The 22,309-nt window shown below is 46.3% G+C and overlaps 2 protein-coding genes across 4 annotated transcripts in view; both read left to right on the forward strand.

Moving 5' to 3' along the window:
• LOC120928091 (retinol dehydrogenase 7-like) overlaps positions 1-14,899 on the forward strand; it is a 33,686-nt gene extending 18,787 nt beyond the window's left edge. For both annotated transcript variants that reach the window (XM_040339186.1, XM_040339187.1), the window contains 2 exons: positions 7,628-7,794; positions 14,552-14,899. In XM_040339186.1, coding sequence (XP_040195120.1) covers positions 7,628-7,794; positions 14,552-14,787 — 403 coding nt within the window. In that variant the 3' untranslated portion in view covers positions 14,788-14,899. The remainder of the gene's footprint in view (positions 1-7,627; positions 7,795-14,551) is intronic.
• Positions 14,900-21,841: 6,942 nt separating this feature from the next.
• POLQ (DNA polymerase theta) overlaps positions 21,842-22,309 on the forward strand; it is a 154,788-nt gene continuing 154,320 nt past the window's right edge. Inside the window, exon 1 of one of the 2 annotated variants that reach the window (XM_040339189.1) lies at positions 21,842-21,958. The gene's annotated coding sequence lies outside the window, so the exon portion shown is untranslated. The remainder of the gene's footprint in view (positions 21,959-22,309) is intronic. The other variant, XM_040339188.1, reaches the window with a different exon arrangement.

The raw sequence follows: 22,309 nt of genomic DNA on the forward strand, positions 1-22,309 counted from the left end.
CTATTCTCTGGCGCTCGTATCGTATGTCACGGAGCTGGGTCTGTGTGCAAGGTCCCGCCCCCCCTAGTTCGGCTCGTGTGATAGGCGGAACACTAGAAGACTATCAGACGAGCCGAACGAGGGGGGCGGGACCTTGCACACAGACCCAGCTCCATGACATACGATACGAGCGCCGGAGAACAGAAGGAGGGGAGCACTGCAGTCGCTGCTTAAAACGGCCCCAGGGCCAGTTCGACCCTGCTCCTGGCTCTCCCTGGCGATTTCAGGGGGGGCAAACGACCCCCCTTGCCCTATGGAATGGACGCCCATGGACTATTCTGACACTTTCAGTTTTTTTTGTGTGTACAGTATATATATATATATATATATATATATATATATATACAGTACAGACCAAAAGTTTGGACACACCTTCTCATTCAAATAGTTTTCTTTATTTTCATGACTATGAAAATTGTAGATTCACACTGAAGGCATCAAAACTATGAATGAATGGAATTATACATAACAAAAAAGTGTGAAACAACTGAAAATATATTTCATATTCTAGGTTCTTCAAAGTAGCCACCTTTTGCTTTGATTACTGCTTTGCACACTCTTGCCATTCTCTTGATGAGCTTCAAGAGGTAGTCACCTGGCGCAGCACCCTATCACTCTCCTTCTTGGTCAAATAGCCCTTACACAGCCTGGAGGTGTGTTTGGGGTCATTGTCCTGTTGAAAAATAAATGATGGTCCAACTAAACGCAAACCGGATGGAATAGCATGCCGCTGCAAGATGCTGTGGTAGCCATGCTGGTTCAGTATGCCTTCAATTTTGAATAAATCCCCCAACAGTGTCACCAGCAAAGCACCCCCCACACCATCACACCTCCACCTCCATGCTTCACGGTGAGAACCAGGCATGTAGAGTCCATCCGTTCACCTTTTCTGCGTCGCACAAAGACACGGGGGTTGGAACCAAAGATCTCAAGTTTGGACTCATCAGACCAAAGCACAGATTTCCACTGGTCTAATGTCCATCCCTTGTGTTCTTTATCCTAAACAAGTCTCTTCTGCTTGTTGCCTTTCTTTAGCAGTGGTTTCCTAGCAGATATTCTACCATGAAGGCCTGATTCACACAGTCTCCTCTTACCAGTTCTAGAGATGTGTCTGCTGCAAAAGGTGGCTACTTTGAAGAACCTAGAATATGAAATATATTTTTAGTGGTTTCACACTTTTTTGTTATGTATAATTCCACATGTGTTACTTCATAGTTTTCATGCCTTCAGTGTGAATCTACAATTTTCATAGTCATGAAAATAAAGAAAACTTTTTGTATGAGAAGGTGTGTCCAAACTTTTGGTCTGTACTGTATATATTGTCAAATGAAGAGCTGCGCTGTTGTAAGCTAAAATGTGACACTAGTGATAATGAAGTGCTAGATTAATATCTATTTAAATTATGAAACACCAACTGAGTGAAAGAAATTATATCTGTAAATAGGTCTGTGAGACCTCAATAGGATAACAAAGGGGTTCATTCCTAAATTAGGTAGAAACCTGAGAATTATCAAGTGAATAAATAGCAGTCCGTGTGAACAAGCCAAAAAAAACCCTTAGGAATACCATTAACAAAGCGTGAAAGGTAAAAAATTTGAATATAATAAAAAAATTAATGCAGAGTAGTCTTGTGGACCCGGTACATAGACGACATTCTCCTCCTATGGAAAGGCATTGAGAGCGATCTCACGCTGTTTATGGATTCTCTTAATATCAATGAGAGGGGCATCCATTTAAGCTATGAAGCGAGTCAGGAAAAAGTTTATTTTCTTGACCTAACCATTTCTGTCGACGGTGATAGTTTTATCACATCTACGTTTTTCAAATCAACCGTCAGGAATCCATTCATTCCAAGTGATGGCTGTCACCATGCCTCGTGGCTTAAGTCTGTGCCGAAAAGCCAGTACCTGAGGTTGAAACGTAACTGTACGGAGCAGACCACCTTTTTAGAACAAGCACAGGTACTTACACAAAGGTTCGTGGATAAAGGTTATTCTACAGTGGGCCAGATTCTCCAAGAATCTGCGGAGGCATCGCGTAAGCTATTTACACTACGCCGCCGCAACTTACTGGAGCAAGTGCCGTATTCCTCAAGCACTTGCTCCGTAGTTTGCGGCGGCGTAGTGTAAAAGGCCTGGCGTATCCCCGCGTAGTTCAAAGGGGGCGGCTTATATTTAAATTAAGCGCGCCCTTGTGCCGATCGAACTGCGCATGCGCCGGGCTAAAAATAGCCCAGTGCGCATGCTCCAGTTCTTGACGGAAAACGTCAATGACGCCGACGTGTGCGTCATTGACGTAAAGTCGTATTCAAGAACGACTTACGAAAACGACGTACCCGACGGGAAAAGACGACGCGGACCCGACGCCATACTTAACATGGCATATGTCGGACTGGCGTAAGGTTACCCCTCATATAGCAGGGGTACCCTTACGCTTACGCAAACGACGTAAGCGACAGTTACGCGGCGCGATTTCGTTAGGGAATCGGCATATCAGGCTCATTTGCATAAACAAATGAGACCTGAACGTAAACGCCACCTAGCGGCCGGCGGCGAATTACATTTAAGATCCGACAGTGTAAGTGACTTACACCTGTTGGATCCTCAGCGTATCTATGCGAAAATGATTCTAGGAATCACTCGCATAGATACGCGGGTCAAAAAACAGAGATACAACGGAGTTTCCTGAGATACTCCGTCGTAACTCTTCTGAGAATCTGGCCCATAGTCTCTTTCCAACACTCTTGACTTTGTAAGGAAGGTTGATAGAGCTAATTTTTTAAAAGAAAAAACAGATGAGGTTGGAGGTAATGCGTTTCGCAACTCATTTATTACCAACTATTCCTGTCAACACACCAGTGTTAAACATATTGTCAATAAGCACTGGCATATTTTAAAGAGCGACAAAATCCTTAAAACCATCTTACCCGACACACCTCAGGTTGTTTTCAGAGGGGCTCCCTCTCTAAAACAAAAATTAGCTCCTAATATTTTTAACCCTCCAGTTATAAGACCCATGTTCTTTTCTGGCCTTACTGGCTACTATCAATGTAGGTGTCATGGATATGCAATAGTCTGGCAGCTTACCTGTGTCCATCTGTCCATTAAGAGGCCTGACTCTGTTCTGGTTACCTTCTTATGTCCTCTACTTTCTGTATGGCCCCACCCAGGCCATCCCAGGAAGTCTATATTAACTGTTGCACTACAGGCCTGCAGTGCTGTTCAACAGTGTTGTTTGCTTTAGTTCCTGTCTGCAGTGTGCTACGATTATCTTCCTGTGTACCGTTTTTGGCTCGTCCCTGACTTCTACTGTTTGCCTGTGATCTTGACCTTTTGCCTGTCCCTCGGTTATCCCTGTCTGCCTGTTGCCCCGACCTCGGCTTACCCATCACTACCGCTTGTCTGCTTGCTGCTTCCCCTCTCTCCCTGTGGAGCGTGACCTAGGGGATCTCAGGGGTCGTGACCTAGATCCAGCTGCGGTGAAGGCCATCCTCACCACTAGAGGCTCTGGTGAACACAAAGCTGGGTCTTAGACTCTGCGCCCTGGGCGATCTTGGGTTCACACTTACTCTCTTATCGCAGCAGTCAGTCATAGGTTTCACTACCCTGTGGTGCATCCCTGACCCCGACGGGGTGCACTTGTCACCTGGCCACAGGTGACCTGACAGTAGGAAATGCCAAGTTTGTTCTTTAAATGGATGCAGGACTAGAAGAACTACTAGTTTTAGTTCTAGTTGTACCTCAAAGAATTACACCATCGAGCCTTTCATCGCCTGTTCCATGGTGGGAGTGGTTTATATGCTCCAATGTCCGTGTGGCCTTCAGTACGTGGGCAGGACCAAGCGCCCACTGCAAGTACGTTTTAAATGTGCCTATAAACAACATAAGGAGAGGCTTCACAAAGCACTCCATATCAAAACACTATCTTGCAGTACATAACAGGGATCCCACCAACACAGTGTTTTTGGGCATACATAAGTATAGCACCCATTGGAGGGGGAGTTCCCTTGTTAAAAGTATCTCTAAATTAGAGATGGCGTGGGTGCATAAGCCTAAATGCTACAAACCTTTCGGTCTGAATATTGATGTAGATGTCAATTGCTTTATTGACAATTCTTAGAGACAATTTTTTCTACTTTTAATTGTTTAATAACAATATTTTTTCCTGGTTTGATATATGTGTTTATTTTTCATTTTATTTCCTATTTACTTTTTACCTTTGGGGATTGGGCTAGACCTCCTGGCATCTAATGCTTGGAGAGTCTTTCTCTTCCAGATTTTTTAGATCTGTGTTGGCTTATTTAGGTCATCAACATGTTGTAAACTCGGTGTGAGTCCCGAGTGGCCGAGTATTAATTTAACTTTGAGAGAGTTTTTCTATACTGGATGAGCTTTCCAAATAGATGTGTATAGACATGTGCACTGCCGAAAAATTCGTATTTTGTTTTGTTTATGTTATTTTTTATTTTTTTATTTTTTCGGAAATTCAGGAAATTCGAAAAATTTGTTTTTTCTATTTTATTCCTTTTTTGCTTTTTTCGTAAATTCGGGAAATTCGAAAATTCGGAATTCAGAAAACGAGTAAAACGGAAAAACCGAATTTTCAGAATTTCCGGAAAAAAACTAATGAAACGAAAACGAAAATAATTATTTTCGGAAATTCAAAAAATTCTGAAATTTCCCATTTTCGAATTTTAGATTTTCGAATTTCTTAAATTCCGAATTTCCGATTTTTTTTATTTTTTCAAATTTTTCAATTTTCGAAATTCCCCGAATTTTAGAATTTTTCAATTTTAGAAAATACGAGGCTGTGTCATCTATTGTATGTATTTAAGCGGTGAATCAGAACGCTGCCCGTATCCCGTGACCATGTGCATCTAGTGACGAAACGCTGGGAGGAACGACGTTCTGACGTCACCACGTTGTGCGCCAATCTCGGAAAGTTACGGGCTGCTGAATCGAAGAGGCGGCCGGCTCGATTGTATTTTATATGCCTTATCTCACTTCTTCGATGTAAGTGTGCATTTTTATGTTACTTATAAAAAATTTAAGGGTTTTACACTATGCTAGTCCCTTCCTTTTTTTGAATGTGGTGCATCCTGGATTGCTAAGTTGTTTGAGACATCTTCTATGCAATATTGAACCACATTGAGGGATTTTTGCTACCAATAGAGACCCCAGACTGGGATATCAACCATATGTGCATATTGATCTCCTAAAATTAGAGATCACGTCCATCTGGTAAGCGGCAGTGTTATTGTTTGTTGGAGGCACTATCCTGTCAGCACTTTTTCCTGGACTATTGGACTGGTTGAACACTGGGGATATTTAAGTTTATATGGACACTCTGCATTCATTTTTATTATATTCACATTTTTTACCTTTGACGCTATTGTTAATGGTATTCCTCAGGCCGGGTACTCACGACCAAACATGTATGGTGAAAGCGGTCCGTCGGACCGTTTTCACCATACATGTCTGCCAGAGGGCTTCTGTACGATGGTTGTACACACCATCGTACAGAAGTCCGCGCATAAACAATACGCAGGGCGTGTCCGCGGTGTCGCCGCGTCGATGACGCGGTGTCGCCGCGACAATGACGCAGCGACGTGGGCGGCCCGCCTTTAAAATGCTTCCACGCATGCGTCGAAGTCATTCGACGCATGCGAGGGACGGCGGGCGCCTGGACATGTACGGTAGGTCTGTACTGACGACCGTACATGTCCGAGCGGGCAGGATTCCAGCGGACTGTTTTAAAACACGTCCAGGAATATTTGTCTGCTGGGAAAAGGCCCGGCGGGCAAATGTTTGCTGGAATTCGGCCCGCTCGCGCCCACACACGACCAAACATGTCTGCTGAAACTGGCCTGCGGACCAGTTTCAGCAGACATGTTTGGTCGTGAGTACGGGGCCTAAGGTTTTTTTTTAGTTTGTTCACACGGACTGCTATTTATTCACTTGATAATTCTCAGGTTTCTACCTAATTTTGGAATTAACCCCTTCTTGTTGTCCTATTGAGGTCTCACAGTCCTATTTACAGATATAATTTCTTTCACTCAGTCGGTGTTTCATCATTTTAATTGATATTTATCTAGCAACATTTTAGCTTTTGTTGGCAGTGGTTTAGACATTAATGGCTGTGTGTTGAGTTATTTAGAGGGGACAGCAAATTTACAATGTTATACACGCTGTACACTCACTACTTTACATCAGGCCTGCTGTTAGGAATCATGGGGCCCCAAAGAGCCTACCTGACGAGAGGGGGAGAAACCTGGGTGAGAGACACGGAGGGCATTGTTCTTCACCGATCCTCCTGCTGTCCGGGCCCCTCTGTGTGCCGGGGCCCCCTACAGGAGGGCTGGTGGTCCCCAGGGCTGGACTGGGACAAAAATTTGGCCCTGGACTTCATCCAGACCGGCCCAGGGCACAACACATCAGGGTACGGGGCACAGCACATCGGGGTACGGGGCACAGCACATCGGGGTACCGGGCACAGCACATCAGGGTACGGGGCACAGCACATCAGGGTACGGGGCACAGCACATCGGGGTACGGGGCACAGCACATCGGGGTACGGGGCACAGCACATCGGGGTACGGGGCACAGCACATCGGGGTACGGGGCACAGCACATCGGGGTACGGGGCACAGCACATCGGGGTACGGGCACAGCACATCGGGGTACGGGGCACAGCACATCGGGGTACGGGGCACAGCACATCAGGGTATGGGGCACAACACGTACAGGGCACAGGACATCCTTCCTGCGCTACTTTGCATGCTGGCTAAATCTCGATCTACCCGTCCGGAGCCAGCTGTCAGCGATTGATGGGTAGATCGCCGTGGACCTCTGACCAGCCCACTGAGCCATCGGCCCACCGGGAATCTCCCTGTAGTCCCGATGGCCAGTCCATCCCTGGTGGTGTCCCCCCCCCCCCCCATCAGCAGCCCTGCTTTACATTGTAGCAAAGTGTAATTTCTTCAGTGTTGTCACATGAAAAGATACAAGAAAATATTTACATAAATGTGTCTACTACCCCCCCCCCCCATACTTACCTGCGCGCCATCACGATCCAGCACTGTGCATGATAGCAGCGGCTCACCCGGCTCTGTCCCTCTTCACAGGGCAGATCGGTAGCAGTGGGAGCCATTGGCACCTGCTGCTGTCAATCAAACTATGTGATGAGAAAACGGGGGTGGGGCCCTGCCCCTCTGTCTGTGTCTATGGACGCAGGCAGCAGGGCTCAGGAGTGGGCCGGCACAAGTGCCCCTATAGGAAGCAGCTTCCTACAGGGGCACTGGATGAGAAGGAGGGGCCTGGAGTGGGGTGACTTAAGAAGAGGGGGATCGGGGCTGCTCTGTGCAAAACCATTACACAGAGCAGGCAAATATGACATGTTTATTATTTTAATAAAAAAAAAATCAAGCTTTACAATCACTTTAAGTAACGACAAAGGTAAAGTAATAAAAAAATACAAATGTAAAATGTAGAAATTGCTCTGGTCCATTTGTTAATAAAATCCAAAGTCATTTTGTGATATTTATAGGAAATCTTTTACATCCTTTGTTGTACTGTTTTCTGTTCTCCAGGAGGGAGATGCGTGATTTTGGTGTGAAGGTTTCTATCGTTGAGCCGGGAGCGTTCAAGACCGCGTCGGCCGTTGCCGTGGATGTTCAAATAAATAATATCACCCGGCTGTGGGAAAAACTGCCGGCGCATGTTAAGGAGAGCTATGGAGAGGACTACTTCAATCAATGTAAGTTATAATAAAAAGACATAGGGGTAGAATCAGAGAGAATTTACACCAGCGTATCCATAGATACGCCGCGTAAATTCAAATCTGCGCCGGCGTATCTACTTTCTGTATTCAGAAAGCTAGATACGCCGACATTAGCCTAAGACTGGCATAAGTCTCTTACGCCGTCGTATCTTAGGGTGCATTCTGACGCTGGCCGCTAGGGGTGCTTCCGTTGTTGTCGGCGTAGAATATGCTAGTTACCTAGATACGCCGATTCACAAACGTACGTACGCCCGGCGCAATTTATTTACGTCGTTTACGTTAGGCTTTTTCGGCGTAAGGTTGTTCCTGCTATTAGGAGGCGCAGCCAATGTTAAGTATGGACGTCGTTCCCGCTTCGAAATTTGCATTTTTTACGTCGTTTGCGTAAGTCGTTTGCGAATAGGGCTGGACGTAATTTACGTTCACGTCGAAAACCAATACGTTGTTGCGCCGTACTTGGAAGCAATGCACACTGGGATATGTACACGGAAGGGGCATGCGCCGTCCGTAAAAAACGTCAATCACGTCAGGTCATCAAACATTTACATAAAACATGCCCCCCCTTCCACATTTGAATTACGCGCGCTTACGCCGGCCCCATTTACGCTACGCCGCCGCAACTTACGGAGCAAGTGCTTTGTGAATACTGCACTTGCTCCTGTAAGTTACGGCGGCGTAGCGTAAAGACGATACGCTGCGCCGCCGTAAGAAGAAGCGCACGTACCTGAATCTACCCCATAGAGAAATAGGTAAGATGTAGGCGCATACTTTTGGCAAAAAAAAAAAATTGCAAAAAGCGTATATTGATTGGTTTGCGCAAAAGTTATATAGGTAGATTCAGGTAGAGTTAGGCCGGCTTATCAGTAGATAAGTCTACCTAACTCAGAATCTACGCCGACCTAAGTTTAAGCGTATGCTCAAACAGAGATACGCTTAAACATATCTAAGATACGACGGCTTGCGCCGTCCTATCTTAGATTGCAATATTTTGGATGGCCGCTAGGTGGCGCTTTCATTGCGGTCGGCATAGAATATGTAAATGAGGAGATACGCCGATTCACGAACGTACGCCCGGCCGACGCAGTACTTTTACACCGTTTGCGTAAGAGATAGGCCGCGTAAAGTTAGAGCTAGGCCCTAGTGGAATAGTAATGTTAAGTATGGCTGCTGTTCCCGCCGCGAAATTCTAAATTTTTACGTAGTTTGCGTAAGTCGTCCGCGAATCGGGATTTACGTAGTTTACGTCCACGTCGAAATCAATAGGCCCGTGCAGCGTACTTAGCCGCAATGCACACTGGGAAATGTAGGCGCCCGGCGCATGCGCAGTTTGAAAAAAACGTAAAAATCGTGAGGTCAAGCCTCATTAGCATTAAACACGCCCCCCTCCAACACATTTGAATTAGGCGCCCTTACGCCCGCCGATTTAGGCTACGCCGTCGTAACTTAGCAGGCAAGTACATTGAGAATCATGTACTTGCCTAGCTTACTTACGGCGGCGTAGCCTAAACACGCTAAGCTACGCCGCCGTAACTATAGGCTCTTCTACCTGAATCTACCTAATAGCGTCTACAAAATAGGGGATAGATTTATGCCATTTTTATTATTATTTTTTTTACTAGTAATGGCGGTCATCATTTTTATCGGGACTGCAATATTGCGGCAGACAGATCTGACACTTTTTAATTTTTTTTTGGGACCAGCAACCAGAGCTAAAAAATGCCACAGATTACTGTATAAATGTCACTGGCAGGGAAGGGGTTAGATGTGTGTCTTAGGGAGTATTTCTAACTTCTGGGGGGATGTGACTGCCTAGGGGAGGAAGAGACCGATCGCTCTTCATACTTGGTATGAACAACAGATATGGCTCCTCTCCCCTGACAGAACGGAGAATGTGTTTGTTTAAATTGACAGTCCTCCGTTCTGTCTCTGTGTGGTGTGATCGCGGGTGCCCGGCAGTCATCGTGACCGCTGGGCACGTGCGTCGGCTCCGTTGTTGTGCCGCGGGCGCCCCTGGTGGTCCTAAAGCAGCCGACGTATAGCTATATGACGGCACGCCTAGGGGAGCCAACCTGCCGCAGTATAACTGTGGTGGCTGATCTGGAACTGGTTAAGAAATAATGGCATCGCAAAATGCGTCCAGTGGGCCAGATTCACAGAGATCTGCGGCGGCGTAACGTATCGTCTTTACGTTACACCGCTGCAAGTTTTCAGCGCAAGTGTCTAATTCACCAAGCACTTGCGTGTAAACTTACGGCGGTGTAACGTAAAGCCGTCCAGCGCAAGCCCGCCTAATTCAAATGGGGCATGTGCCATTTAAATTAGGCGCGTTCCCGCGCCGAACGTTCTGCGCATGCTCCGTTTGGAAATTTCCCGCCGTGCTTTGCGCGAAATTACGGCGCCCTGACGTGTTTTTTGAACGGCGACGTGCGTAACGTACTTTCGTATTTCCCGACGTCTTACGCAAAAAAAATAAAAATTTTAATTCGACGCGGGAACAACGGCCATACTTTAACATGGATGGTGTAATTTTACACCATCTAAATAGCACACTTAACTCTACGACGGGAAAAACCGACGTAAGAGAATGCGACGAACGCGCGTACCTTCGTGGATCGCCGTAAAAGCTAATTTGCATACCCGACGCTGGAAAACGACGCGAACTCCACCCAACGGCGGCCAAAGTATTGCATCCTAAGATCCAAAGGCGTACAAAGCCGTACGCCTGTCGGATCTTAGCCAAATGCCGTTGTATCTTGTTTGTGAATTACAAATTAAGATACGACGCGGGAAATTTGAAAGTACGCCGGAGTATCAGCAGATACTCCAGCGTACTTATTCTGTGAATCTGGCCCAGTGTTTTGCCGCGATTCCAATGCGCCCAGGTGTGAATGAAGCCTTATGCCCCTTACACACGATCCGAAAATCGTACGGAAAGTGTCGCTTTCGAAACGATCGTACGATAATCGGATCATTAGTACAGCGCTTCCGAGAGCCGATCAGGACAGTTCATCTAATTTTATTTATCGGACATGTATGAAAAAAAAATTCGTACAATGCCAGATCGTCCGATTTTCGTATAATCAGTACAGCTGTCGTTCGAAAATGCAATACAAATACATTACAACACGTGACATCACTTCCGATTTTTTTATTCTGCCGTACGAGAATTTTCGTGACTTTAGTAAACTCATCAGATTCGTGAGATTAGCATACAAAAAAAAAACGGACGATCATTCGTCCGATAATCGGATCGTGTGTACCGGGCATAAGTCTGAGCACACCGAGGAAGCACCACTGGGCCGGATTCAGGTAGAATTGCCCATTATTTACGGAGGCGCAGGGCAGAAGCTCCGTGAATTGCGCGGGCGCGCCGGCAAAATATCCGGCGCAAGAGCACACAATTTAAATGATCCCGTAGGGGGCGGGAATCATTTAAATTAGGAGCGTTCCCGCGCCGCTCGTAGAGCACATGCTCCGTCTGGAAACTTTCCTGACGTGCATTGCGGCAAATGACGTCGCAAGGACGTCATTTGCTTCAAAGTGAACGTGAATGGCATCCAGCGCCATTCATGATTCACTTACGCAAAGTACGTAAAATTCGAATTTCGCGACGCGGGAACGACGGGTATACGTAACATGGGCTGCCCCTGCTAATAGCAGGGGCAGCCTTGCGCGGAAACCGCCGTACGTAAACGACGTAAATTGCGTACGCAGGGCTCACGCAACGTTGTGAATCCGTGTTAGTATGCAATTTGCATACTATACACTGAGCACAACGTGAACGCCACCTAGTGGCCATCGCAAGAATGCAGCCTAAGATATGCGGGCATAAGAGCCTTATGCCGCGCAGATCTTAGGCTGCAGTCCGCGTAACGAGGTTCCTAAATCAGGAGCACTCGTTACGCCGGGGCAAGTAAGCAATTGCGCTGTGTAACCTATGGTTACACAGGCGCAATTGCTACTTGAATCCACCCCACTGATTGTAGCTGTGGGCCTAATAAAATCTAGCATAGGGCCAGATATGGTTTGGAGACCCCCTTGATAATGTGCTAAAAACTCAAAGATGCCCCAAAATACAAACCTTTGGTTTGAGAGCGTTTTGCAAGACAAGCAACATTTTTAAATACATTTTGCCTTGATATACAAGCGATGTCTTGATATAAGAGTAGCGTCATGTCACAACCGAGTATAAAAGAGAAGAAGCCCCATACACACGGTCGGACTTTTTGATGACAAACTTCAAAATGAGCAGGTTTTCAAAAAAATCCGACGGTGTGTACGCTCCATCGGTCAAAGTTTTTCATCGGACAAAAGTTCGCTCTGCAAACGGACAAACTTTTCTGCAACGAAAGTCCTACGGTGCAAAGTCCTATCGTGTGTACAGACGTCCATCTGACTTTTGTCTAAAGTACAAACACGTATGCTCAGAACCAATGTTAACCACTTCCATACCGGGGGGGCACTTACGCACCTTCCTGCCCAGGCCAATTTTCAGCTTTCAGCGCTGTCGCAATTTGAATGACAATTGCGCGGTCATGCTATACTGCACCCAAACAATTTTTTTTATCATTTTTGTTCCCACAAATAGAGCTTTTTTTTGGTGGTATTTGATCACCTCTGCGATTTTTTTTTTTTTTTTTTGCGCAACAACTAAAAAAAGACCGAATTTTTCTTTCTTTTTTTAAATAAAGTTTTTTTATTTTTTTTCTGTTAATTTTTTTTGTAAATAAGTACATTTTTCTTCTTCAATTACGGGCACTGATATGACTGCACTGATGGGCACTGATAAGGTGGCACTGATAAAGGCGGCACTGATGGGCGCTCATAGGCGGCACTGATGGGCGCTCGTAGGCGGCACTGATGGGCGCTCATAGGCGGCACTGATGGGCACTCATAGGCGGCACTGATGGGTACTTATGGGTGGCACTGATGGGTACTTATGGGTGGCACTGATAGGTGGCACAGATGGGCACTGATAGGTGGGCACTTATGGGCATGGATGTCACTGAGGGGTGGCACTGATGGTGGCATTGCTAGGCATCACTTTTTTAAATGTTTCCTATGTTGTGCCTATGTTGCCAATCAGTGCCCATTTGTAGGCACTGATTGGCATCTATTGCAAATATTTTTCTAACATGTGGATGGCCATGTGGTACATACCTGGCCATCCACGTTGCCCCCTTCCCTGGTGGTCCTGGTGGCTTCCCTGGTGGTCCAGTGTGGGCATCCGCGGGGGGGGGGGGGCTACGCTGATAAACAATCAGCGTATACCCCCCTGTCAGGAGAGTTGCCGATCGGCTCTCCTCTACTCGCGTCTGTCAGACACGAGTGAGGAAGAGCCGTTCAACGGCTCTTTCTGTTTACATCGTGATCAGACACGGCTGATCATGTGGTAAAGAGCCTCCACCGGAGGCTCTTAAACGAGATCGGAGATGCAGGGTGTCAGACTGACACCCCGCACCACCGATCGGCGCGCGCCAGCATGTTATCCTGCTGGACGTCAATAGATGTCCAGTCAGGATAACTGAACCACTTCCCGGACGTCAATTGTCTATGGACTTGGCGGGAAGGGGGTTAAAATCAACCAACAATAGCAGAAGTTGACCAAAGGGTGGCGGTAAAGAGCTATAGACCCACGTGATTTTGGGAAAGTTTGCCGTGTGTATGCATACCAAGGTCACGGCCAACGCCCTTCAAACAAAAATCCACGGAAAAGTTTGTTTGAAGTCCGACCGTGTGTATGAGGCTGTAGTGTAGCAATATGGTTCCATTTAATGAAGGTACAAAATTTAGCAACATATTGCTACACTTAGAGGCGCCTCTCTTCTCTTTTATACTCTGGAGCTCCTGCTGGATTTTGTTTCTAACCCCCTTGTGGAGGCTTCCATTTGTGGAGGGACATTTTATGGTCACACAACCAAACACATTGCTATAATCTTTTTCTATGGACTATAAACTGAAGGATTTATGGAGAAATGGTTGTGGAACGAATCATTTTGAGTTTCCATTGTTTCTTATGGGGAAATTCGCTTTGATATACAAGTGCTTTGGATTACAAGCATGTTTCTGGAACGAATTATGCTCGCAATCCGAGGTTTTACTGTATATGATAGATAGAGAGATAGATAGAGAGATAGATAGAGAGATAGATAGAGAGATAGATAGAGAGATAGATAGAGAGATAGATAGATAGATAGATAGATAGATAGATAGATAGATAGATAGATAGATAGATAGATAGATAGAGATAGATAGAGAGAGAGATAGATAGAGAGATAGATAGAGAGATAGATAGAGAGATAGATAGATAGATAGATAGATAGATAGATAGATAGATAGATAGATAGATAGATAGATAGATAGATAGATAGAGAGATGGAGAGATAGAGAGATAGAGAGATAGAGAGATAGATAGATAGATAGATAGAGAGATAGATAGATAGATAGAGAGAGAGATAGAGAGAGAGATAGAGAGATAGATAGAGAGATAGAGAGATAGATAGAGAGATAGAGAGATAGATAGAGAGATAGATAGATAGATAGATAGATAGATAGATAGATAGATAGATAGATAGATAGATAGATAGATAGATAGATAGAGAGATAGATAGATAGATAGATAGATAGATAGATAGATAGATAGATAGATAGATAGATAGATAGATAGATAGATAGATAGATTGTAAAAATAATACCATACCATTGAGTGTTTGACTTTTGATGTACCCAACAGTTATCGAGACAATGAAGACATTAACAGCATCAACCAGTCCAAAGGCGTATAAAGTCTCAGATTGTATGGAGCACGCCCTGACCGCTGTCCACCCCTGGACCCGCTACGCACCCGGCTTGGACTGCAAGCTGCACTACCTCCCTCTATCCTACCTCCCTACTGCCATCACCGACTACTGGCTGTGCCGGTCCGCACCCAAACCCGCTAGCAGGATACCAGCTGGTGAAAAAAAATAAAGGTTGACGATTGGCACCATGATGAATCAGACAATCTTAATGGCCAAGTGGGGTCACCAAGACCGAATGTTCATTGTGTTATCCAATAAAAATGGTTATATTTCCAGTTTAATCATCTGTTATTATATTTACAGTACACCGATACAATGTATTCACTACACCACATTTACCATTAGAGAATGGTGGGGGTGTCTAGGGATTGGGGGGGGGAGGAACGTCTCTGCAAATTGTTTAACCGCTTACAGACTAGATATGTGCGGTTTGTTCGGTTTCCGAATTAAAATTCGGACAAATCTTCGTTATTCAGAAATTTGGATGTATACGAATTTCCAAATTAGAATAGCACCGAATTTAAACAAATCCGAAATAACGAAATTAGAATTTGGACGAAATAAAAATTTTAATTGTTTTCGAATAGTTTTAAAAAAAATGTTGCATTCGAATTAGGGTTGTCCCGATACCACTTTTTTGAGACCGAGTACAAGTACCGATTCTTTTTTCAGGTACTCGCCGATACCGAATACCGATACTTTTTTTAATGTCGTGATAGTGGCGGTATTTTTTTTTTTACACAATTTTTATTTTTTACTATTTCTTTTTTACAGTGATTTTTTTTTAATTTTTTTTAGAGGGGGGGGTAGTGTCAGTGTGTTTTTATTATTATTATTATTTACATTTAATTTTTTTAATTATTTATTGCATTTTTTTTTTTATTCAGCCCTGTTGGGGGGGCTTTGGTGAGATATCAGGGGTCTTAACAGACCTCTGACATCTCCCCTTTAAGTCAGAGAAAGGGACTAAGGACACAGATTCCCCAGTCCCTTTCTCAGCAGCCTCAGCTGAAATGAATGGAGAGAAGCTCCTCTCCATTCATAAACTGAAGCATCGTAAACACAGGTTACGATGCTTCAGTTATGTGAATGGACAGAGTCAGTGATCACCGACTCTGTCCATTCGGAAACGGTAGGAGCCGGGTTTAGCGACTCCTACCTCTGCTCTCCATCCTGACAAATTGAGGGGGGACAAGACATGAGCACGGGGGACAAGACATGAGCACGGGGGACAAGACATGAGCACGGGGGACAAGACATGAGCACGGGGGACAAGACATGAGCACAAGGGGAGAAGACATCACGGGGGGGGGGACAAGACATGAGCACAAGGGGGGGGGGGGGAAGACATCACAGGGGAGAAGATTTGTAACTCCCCCCACCACCCGATACCTGACTGCCCAGGTATCGGGGTAAGCATCGGAGCATTTCCCCCGAGTACAAGTACTCGGGAAATGCTCGGTATCGGTACCGATACTAGTATCGGTATCGGGACATCCCTAATTCAAATTGTTTTCCAATTTCCAAAGAGAAATAAATAGAATAGAAAATAAAGGAATAGGATAGAAGAAAAAATATTTCTATTCGAATTTGAAAACTTTTCAAATTTGAAAACTTTTCGGATCTATTCGAAAATGAATAAACAAAACAAATTAAATGAATACTAATTTAACAAAAACAAATTTATGTAAATAACGAATCAAAACGAAACTAAACACATTTTTTCATTCTGCACATTTTATTTACGGAACTACGTTCGCTTTAACTGACAATTGCGCGACAAATGTGACGTTGTACACAAAATTAATGTCCTTTTTTCCCCCCACAAATAGAGCTTTCTTTTGGTGGTATTTAACCACTTCAGCCCCGGAAGAATTGGCTTCACAATGACCGTGCCATTTTTTTGCGATTCGGCACTGCGTCGCTTTAACTGACAATTGCGCGGTCGTACGATGTGGCTCCCAAACAAAATTGACATCCTTTTTTTCCCCCCACAAATCGATACGACTATGTGTAAAAAACGCCCAGTCCCGCAGATTCCATACCCGCTTTAAGGACCGCCTCCTGCACATTTACGTCGGCAGAATGGCACGGCTGGGCACAGGCACGTACAGGTACGTCCTGTACTAGTACCCAGCCATGGGTCGCGGGCGTGCGCCCGCGAACCCGGGCCGAAGCTACGGGACCGCGGGACCAGCGGACCCGATCGCAACTGGAGTCCCGCGATCGGTGCCCGGAGCTGAAGAACAGGGAGAGTCGTGAGTAAACACAGCTTCCCCGTTCTTCACTGTGGCGGCAGCATCGATCGTGTCAAAATTGACGCTCTATTTTTGTTTAAAGCGCAAAAAATAAAAACCGCAGAGGTGATCAAATACCACCAAAAGAAAGCTCTGTTTGTGGGAAAAAAAGGACGCCAATTTTGTTTGGGACCCATGTCGCACGACCGCGCAATTGTCTGTTAAAGCAACGCAGTGCCAAATCGCAAAACCTGGCCTGGGCATTTAGCTGCAAAATGGTCCGGGGCTTAAGTGGTTAATAATTTTATTTATTCTGTTAAAAAAAAAAAAACTTTAAATATGTATTTAAATGAATTATAAACTCTGTTACAAATATATATATATATATATATATATATATATATATATATATATATATATTTGTATTTTTTTTATTCCTGTTCCCTCCCCTCCATTTTCTGTTGCTCTCCTTTTCTTCTTTATTTATTGAATGAATATGGTATTTATATTTCTCTATCAACACATTTTCTGTTTCTAGAGTATATACAATATTTCATTGTGCTACTACCAAAGGCCCTGACGAAGCGGAAATCCGCGAAACGCGTAGACCATACCTTTCATAAATGCTTGGGAATCGCAACATCCTGAACTTCAAATACTCAAAACTGTAACTTGATTTTATTTTATATTTTGAATCTTTTTGAGATTACTGCCATTGCGCAGTCAAATAAAAGTTGTTTATATTTTATATCTGTGGTATTATTATATTTATTTACTCCTCTGAGGCACATACAAAGTCCCACCCCGCTCAACCCTTTTTTTTTTTTACACATAGTCGCATATTCTTAGAGGATGGTGCCTCAGTAGGAGCCTCTTGGTATTTCACATACACCCCAACCCCTACACATATCCCCACAAATAGAGCTTTCTTTTGGTGGTATTTTATAACCTCTGCGGTTTTTATTTTTTGAGCTATAAGCAAAAAAAGAGCAATAATTAAAAAAAAACATATATATATATATTTAACTATTTGCTGTAATAAATATCCCCAAAAAATAATTAAAAAAAATATATATTTTCCCTCACTTTAGGCCGATACGTATTCTTCTATACATTTTTGGTAAAAAATAAATCGCAATTAGTGTATATTGATTGATTTGCGCAAAAGTTATAGGGGCAGATCCACAAAGATCTGCCCCGGCGCATCGTATCTGAGATACGCTAAGCTGGCGTACCTTACCTGGCTTTGGTTCGAATCCATAAAGATTTTGCGCCGTAAGTTACGGTGGTGTAGTGTATCTCAAGCGGCGTAACGGTGCGGAATTCAAATTGGGCGATTAGGGGGCGTGTTTCATTTAAATGAAGTGCGTCCCCGCGTCGAACGAACTGCGCATGCCCCGTCCCTAAATTTCCCGCCGTGCATTGCACGAAATAACGTCGCAAGGACGTCATTGGTTTTGACCTGGACGTAAATTACGTCCATCCCGATTCACGAACGACTTACGCAAAAAAAAAAAAATTTAAATTATACGCGGGAACGACAGCCATGCTTAACATTGAGTACGCCACGAAATAGCAGCTTTACCAATACGCCGAAAAAAGCCGACTAGAGACGACGTAAAGGAATGCGCCGGCCGCTCGTACGTTCGTGGATCGTCGGAAAAAGTTAATTTGCATACTCGACGTGGAAAGCGAAGGGAACGCCACCCAGCGGACGCCGAAGAATTGCATCTTAGATCCGAAGGCGGATCTAACTCAGATGCCGTTGTATCTTGTTTTGAGGATTCAAAACAACGATACGACACTGGAAATTTGAAAGTACACCGGCGTATCAGTAGATACGCCGGCGTACTCTCTCTGTGGATCTGCCCCATAGTGTCTACAAAATAGGGAATAGATTTATGGCATTATTATTATTATTTTTTTTTTACTAGTAATGGCGGCAATCTGCGATTTTTAGTGGAACTGCAACATTGCGGCGGACAGATACTTTTGACTCTTTTTTTGGGACCATTGACATGTATACAGTGACCAGTGCTAAAAAAAATGCACTGATTACTGTGTAAATGTCACTGGCACTAGGGGGGCGATCAAGGGGGTTAAATGTGTTCCCTGGGAGGTGTTTCTAACTGTGGGGGGAGGGGACTGACTGGAGGGGAGAGAGATTGCTGTTCCTGATCACTAGGAACAGCAGATCTCTCTTTCCTCCCCCGTCAGGACGGGGATCAGTCTGTTTACATTGTCTGGCTCCGCCCTGATCCTGCCCACCAGTGCCCATCTATAGACTGCCCCCGCCTTAAAACCTACCACCAATCCCCATCTATAGACTGGCCCCACTGACCAGTGCCCATCTATAGACTGGCCCTGCCCTAACAACCTCCCACCAGTGGCCATCTATAGACTGACCCCTCCCTGAATCCTCCCACCAGTGCCCATCTATAGACTGATCCCTCCCTGAATCCTCCCACCAGTGCCCATCTATAGACTGGCTCCGCCCTGAATCCACCCACCAGTGCCCATCTATAGACTGGCCCCATCTTAAAACCCCCCCACCAATGCCATCTATAGACTGGCCCCGCCGACCAATGCCCATCTATAGACTGGCCCTGCCGACCAGTGCCCATATATAGACTGGCCCCACCCTAACACAACTTCCCACCAGTGCCCATCTATAGACTGGAATCCCACCCTGAACCCTCCCAACAGTGCCTATCTATAGACTGGCCCCGCCCTGAATCCTCCCACCAGTGCCCATCTATAGACAGGCTTTGCTCTGAACCCTCCCACCAGTGCCCATCTATAGACTGGCCCCTACCTGAATCCTCCCACCAGTGCCCATCTATAGACTGGCTCCGCCCCCGAACCCACCCACCAGTGCCCATCTATAGACTGGCCCCATCTTAAAACCCCCCCACCAATGCCATCTATAGACTGGCCCCGCCAACCAGTGCCCATCTATAGACTGGCCCCACCCTAACACAACTTCCCACCAGTGCCCATCTATAGACAGGCTTTGCTCTGAACCCTCCCACCAGTGCCCATCTATAGACTGGCCCCTACCTGAATCCTCCCACCAGTGCCCATCTATAGACTGCCCCCGCCTTAAAACCTACCACCAATCCCCATCTATAGACTGGCCCCACTGACCAGTGCCCATCTATAGACTGGCCCTGCCCTAACAACCTCCCACCAGTGGCCATCTATAGACTGACCCCTCCCTGAATCCTCCCACCAGTGCCCATCTATAGACTGATCCCTCCCTGAATCCTCCCACCAGTGCCCATCTATAGACTGGCTCCGCCCTGAATCCACCCACCAGTGCCCATCTATAGACTGGCCCCATCTTAAAACCCCCCCACCAATGCCATCTATAGACTGGCCCCGCCGACCAATGCCCATCTATAGACTGGCCCCACTGACCAGTGCCCATCTATAGACTGGCCCTGCCCTAACAACCTCCCACCAGTGGCCATCTATAGACGGACCCCTCCCTGAATCCTCCCACCAGTGCCAATCTATAGACAGGCTTTGCTCTGAACCCACCCACCAGTGCCCATCTATAGACTGGCTCCGCCCTGAACCCACCCGTGCCCATCTATAGACTGGCCCCATCTTAAAACCCCCCCACCAATGCCATCTATAGACTGGCCCCGCCGACCAGGGCCCATCTATAGACTGGCTCTGCCCTGAACCCACCCACCAGTGCCCATTTATAGACTGGCCCTATCTTAAACCCCCCCCCCCCCAATACCATCTATAGACTGGCCCCGCCGACCAGTGCCCATCTATAGACTGGCTCTGCCATGAACACACCCACCAGTGCCCATCTATAGACTGGCTCTGCCATGAACACACCCACCAGTGCCCATCTATAGACTGGCTCTGCCATGAACACACCCACCAGTGCCCATCTATAGACTGGCTCTGCCATGAACACACCCACCAGTGCCCATCTATAGACTGGCCCCATCTTAAACCCCCCACCAATGCCATCTATAGACTGGCCCCGCCGACCAGTGCCCATCTATAGACTGGCCACCGCCGACCAGTGCCCATCTATAGACTGGCCCCGCCCTGAACCCTCCCTCCAATGCCCATCTATAGACTGGCCCCGCCCTGACCCCTCCAAACAGTGTCAATCTATAGACTGGCCCCGCCCTGAATCCTCCCACCAATGCCCATCTATAGACTGGCCCCACCCTGAACCCCCCCAGGCCCCCACCAATGCCATCTATAGACTGGCCCCGCCCTGAATCCTCCCACCAATGCCCATCTATAGACTGGCCCCACCCTGAACCCCCCCAGGCCCCCACCAATGCCATCTATAGACTGGCCCCGCCCTGAACCCTCCCTCCAATGCCAATCTATAGACTGGCCCCGCCCTAACAACCTCCCTCCAATGCCCATCTATAGACCGGCCCCGCCCTGAACCCTCCCAACAGTGCCCATCTATAGACTGGCCCCTTCCCTGAATCCCCCCACCAATGCCCATCTATAGACTGGCCCCGCCCTAACAACCTCCCTCCAATGCCCATCTATAGACCGGCCCCGCCCTGAACCCTCCCAACAGTGCCCATCTATAGCCTGGCCCCACCCTGAACCCTCCCACCAATGCCCATCTATAGACCGGCCCCGCCCTAACAACCTCCCACCAATGCCCATCTAATTCGTGAATCACAGAACCGGGATTTCAACCACCAGATACACGTATAATCTTCCCTCGCACACCACCCGAGCCCAGCTACAGGATCTCAGAGCCCACACTGACACCCCCCTCTCCGGGCGCGTTGTGACTTCCGCCTGCCCTTACACCTGCCCAAGAGAAACATGGCAGCTTTGGGCTCCCGACACATGACATTAGCACCGCCCTCCTCTCTCTCTCCTCATTGGCGGTGCCCCGGACTCCCAGGAGCTTCGCCACATTAGCCCCGCCCTCCTTTTTTACTGTTACTATTGCCCGGGACAAAGATGGAGGTTCTGACTTCCGCAATAGTCCCCGGGAGGCTGGTGATGACGTCACGTGTCGGTGCAGCGCGTTGAGGCGGGTAGTTTGAAGCCCGGAAGAGAGAAGTGCGGCGTCTGTACCGGGCTGAGGGGGGGGAGGTAAGGTCCGGGGGGGCTGTCATTGTACTTTAATCTCCCTGCTGTCCAAGGGAATCACTCAGTGATCTCTGTACAACGCTACAGTATATGTCAGAGCTATAGAAATGTATCATAATAATAATAGCGTGTACCAGAGGAGCTTACACTCTAATGTCTGTCACACACTATTATTATTATACAAGTATAAAGCTCTGACATATACCGCAGCGCTGTACAGAGACTGATGTGACTGGCTCAGTGCTCTCTGTACAACACTCCGGTATATGTCAGAGCTTTATACATGTATAATAATAATAATAATAATAATAATAATAGTGTGTGATTGTGGGGGAGGGGACATTAGATTGTACA

The sequence above is a fragment of the Rana temporaria genome, chromosome 2 (assembly GCF_905171775.1).
Source record: "Rana temporaria chromosome 2, aRanTem1.1, whole genome shotgun sequence".
NCBI lineage: Eukaryota > Metazoa > Chordata > Amphibia > Anura > Ranidae > Rana > Rana temporaria.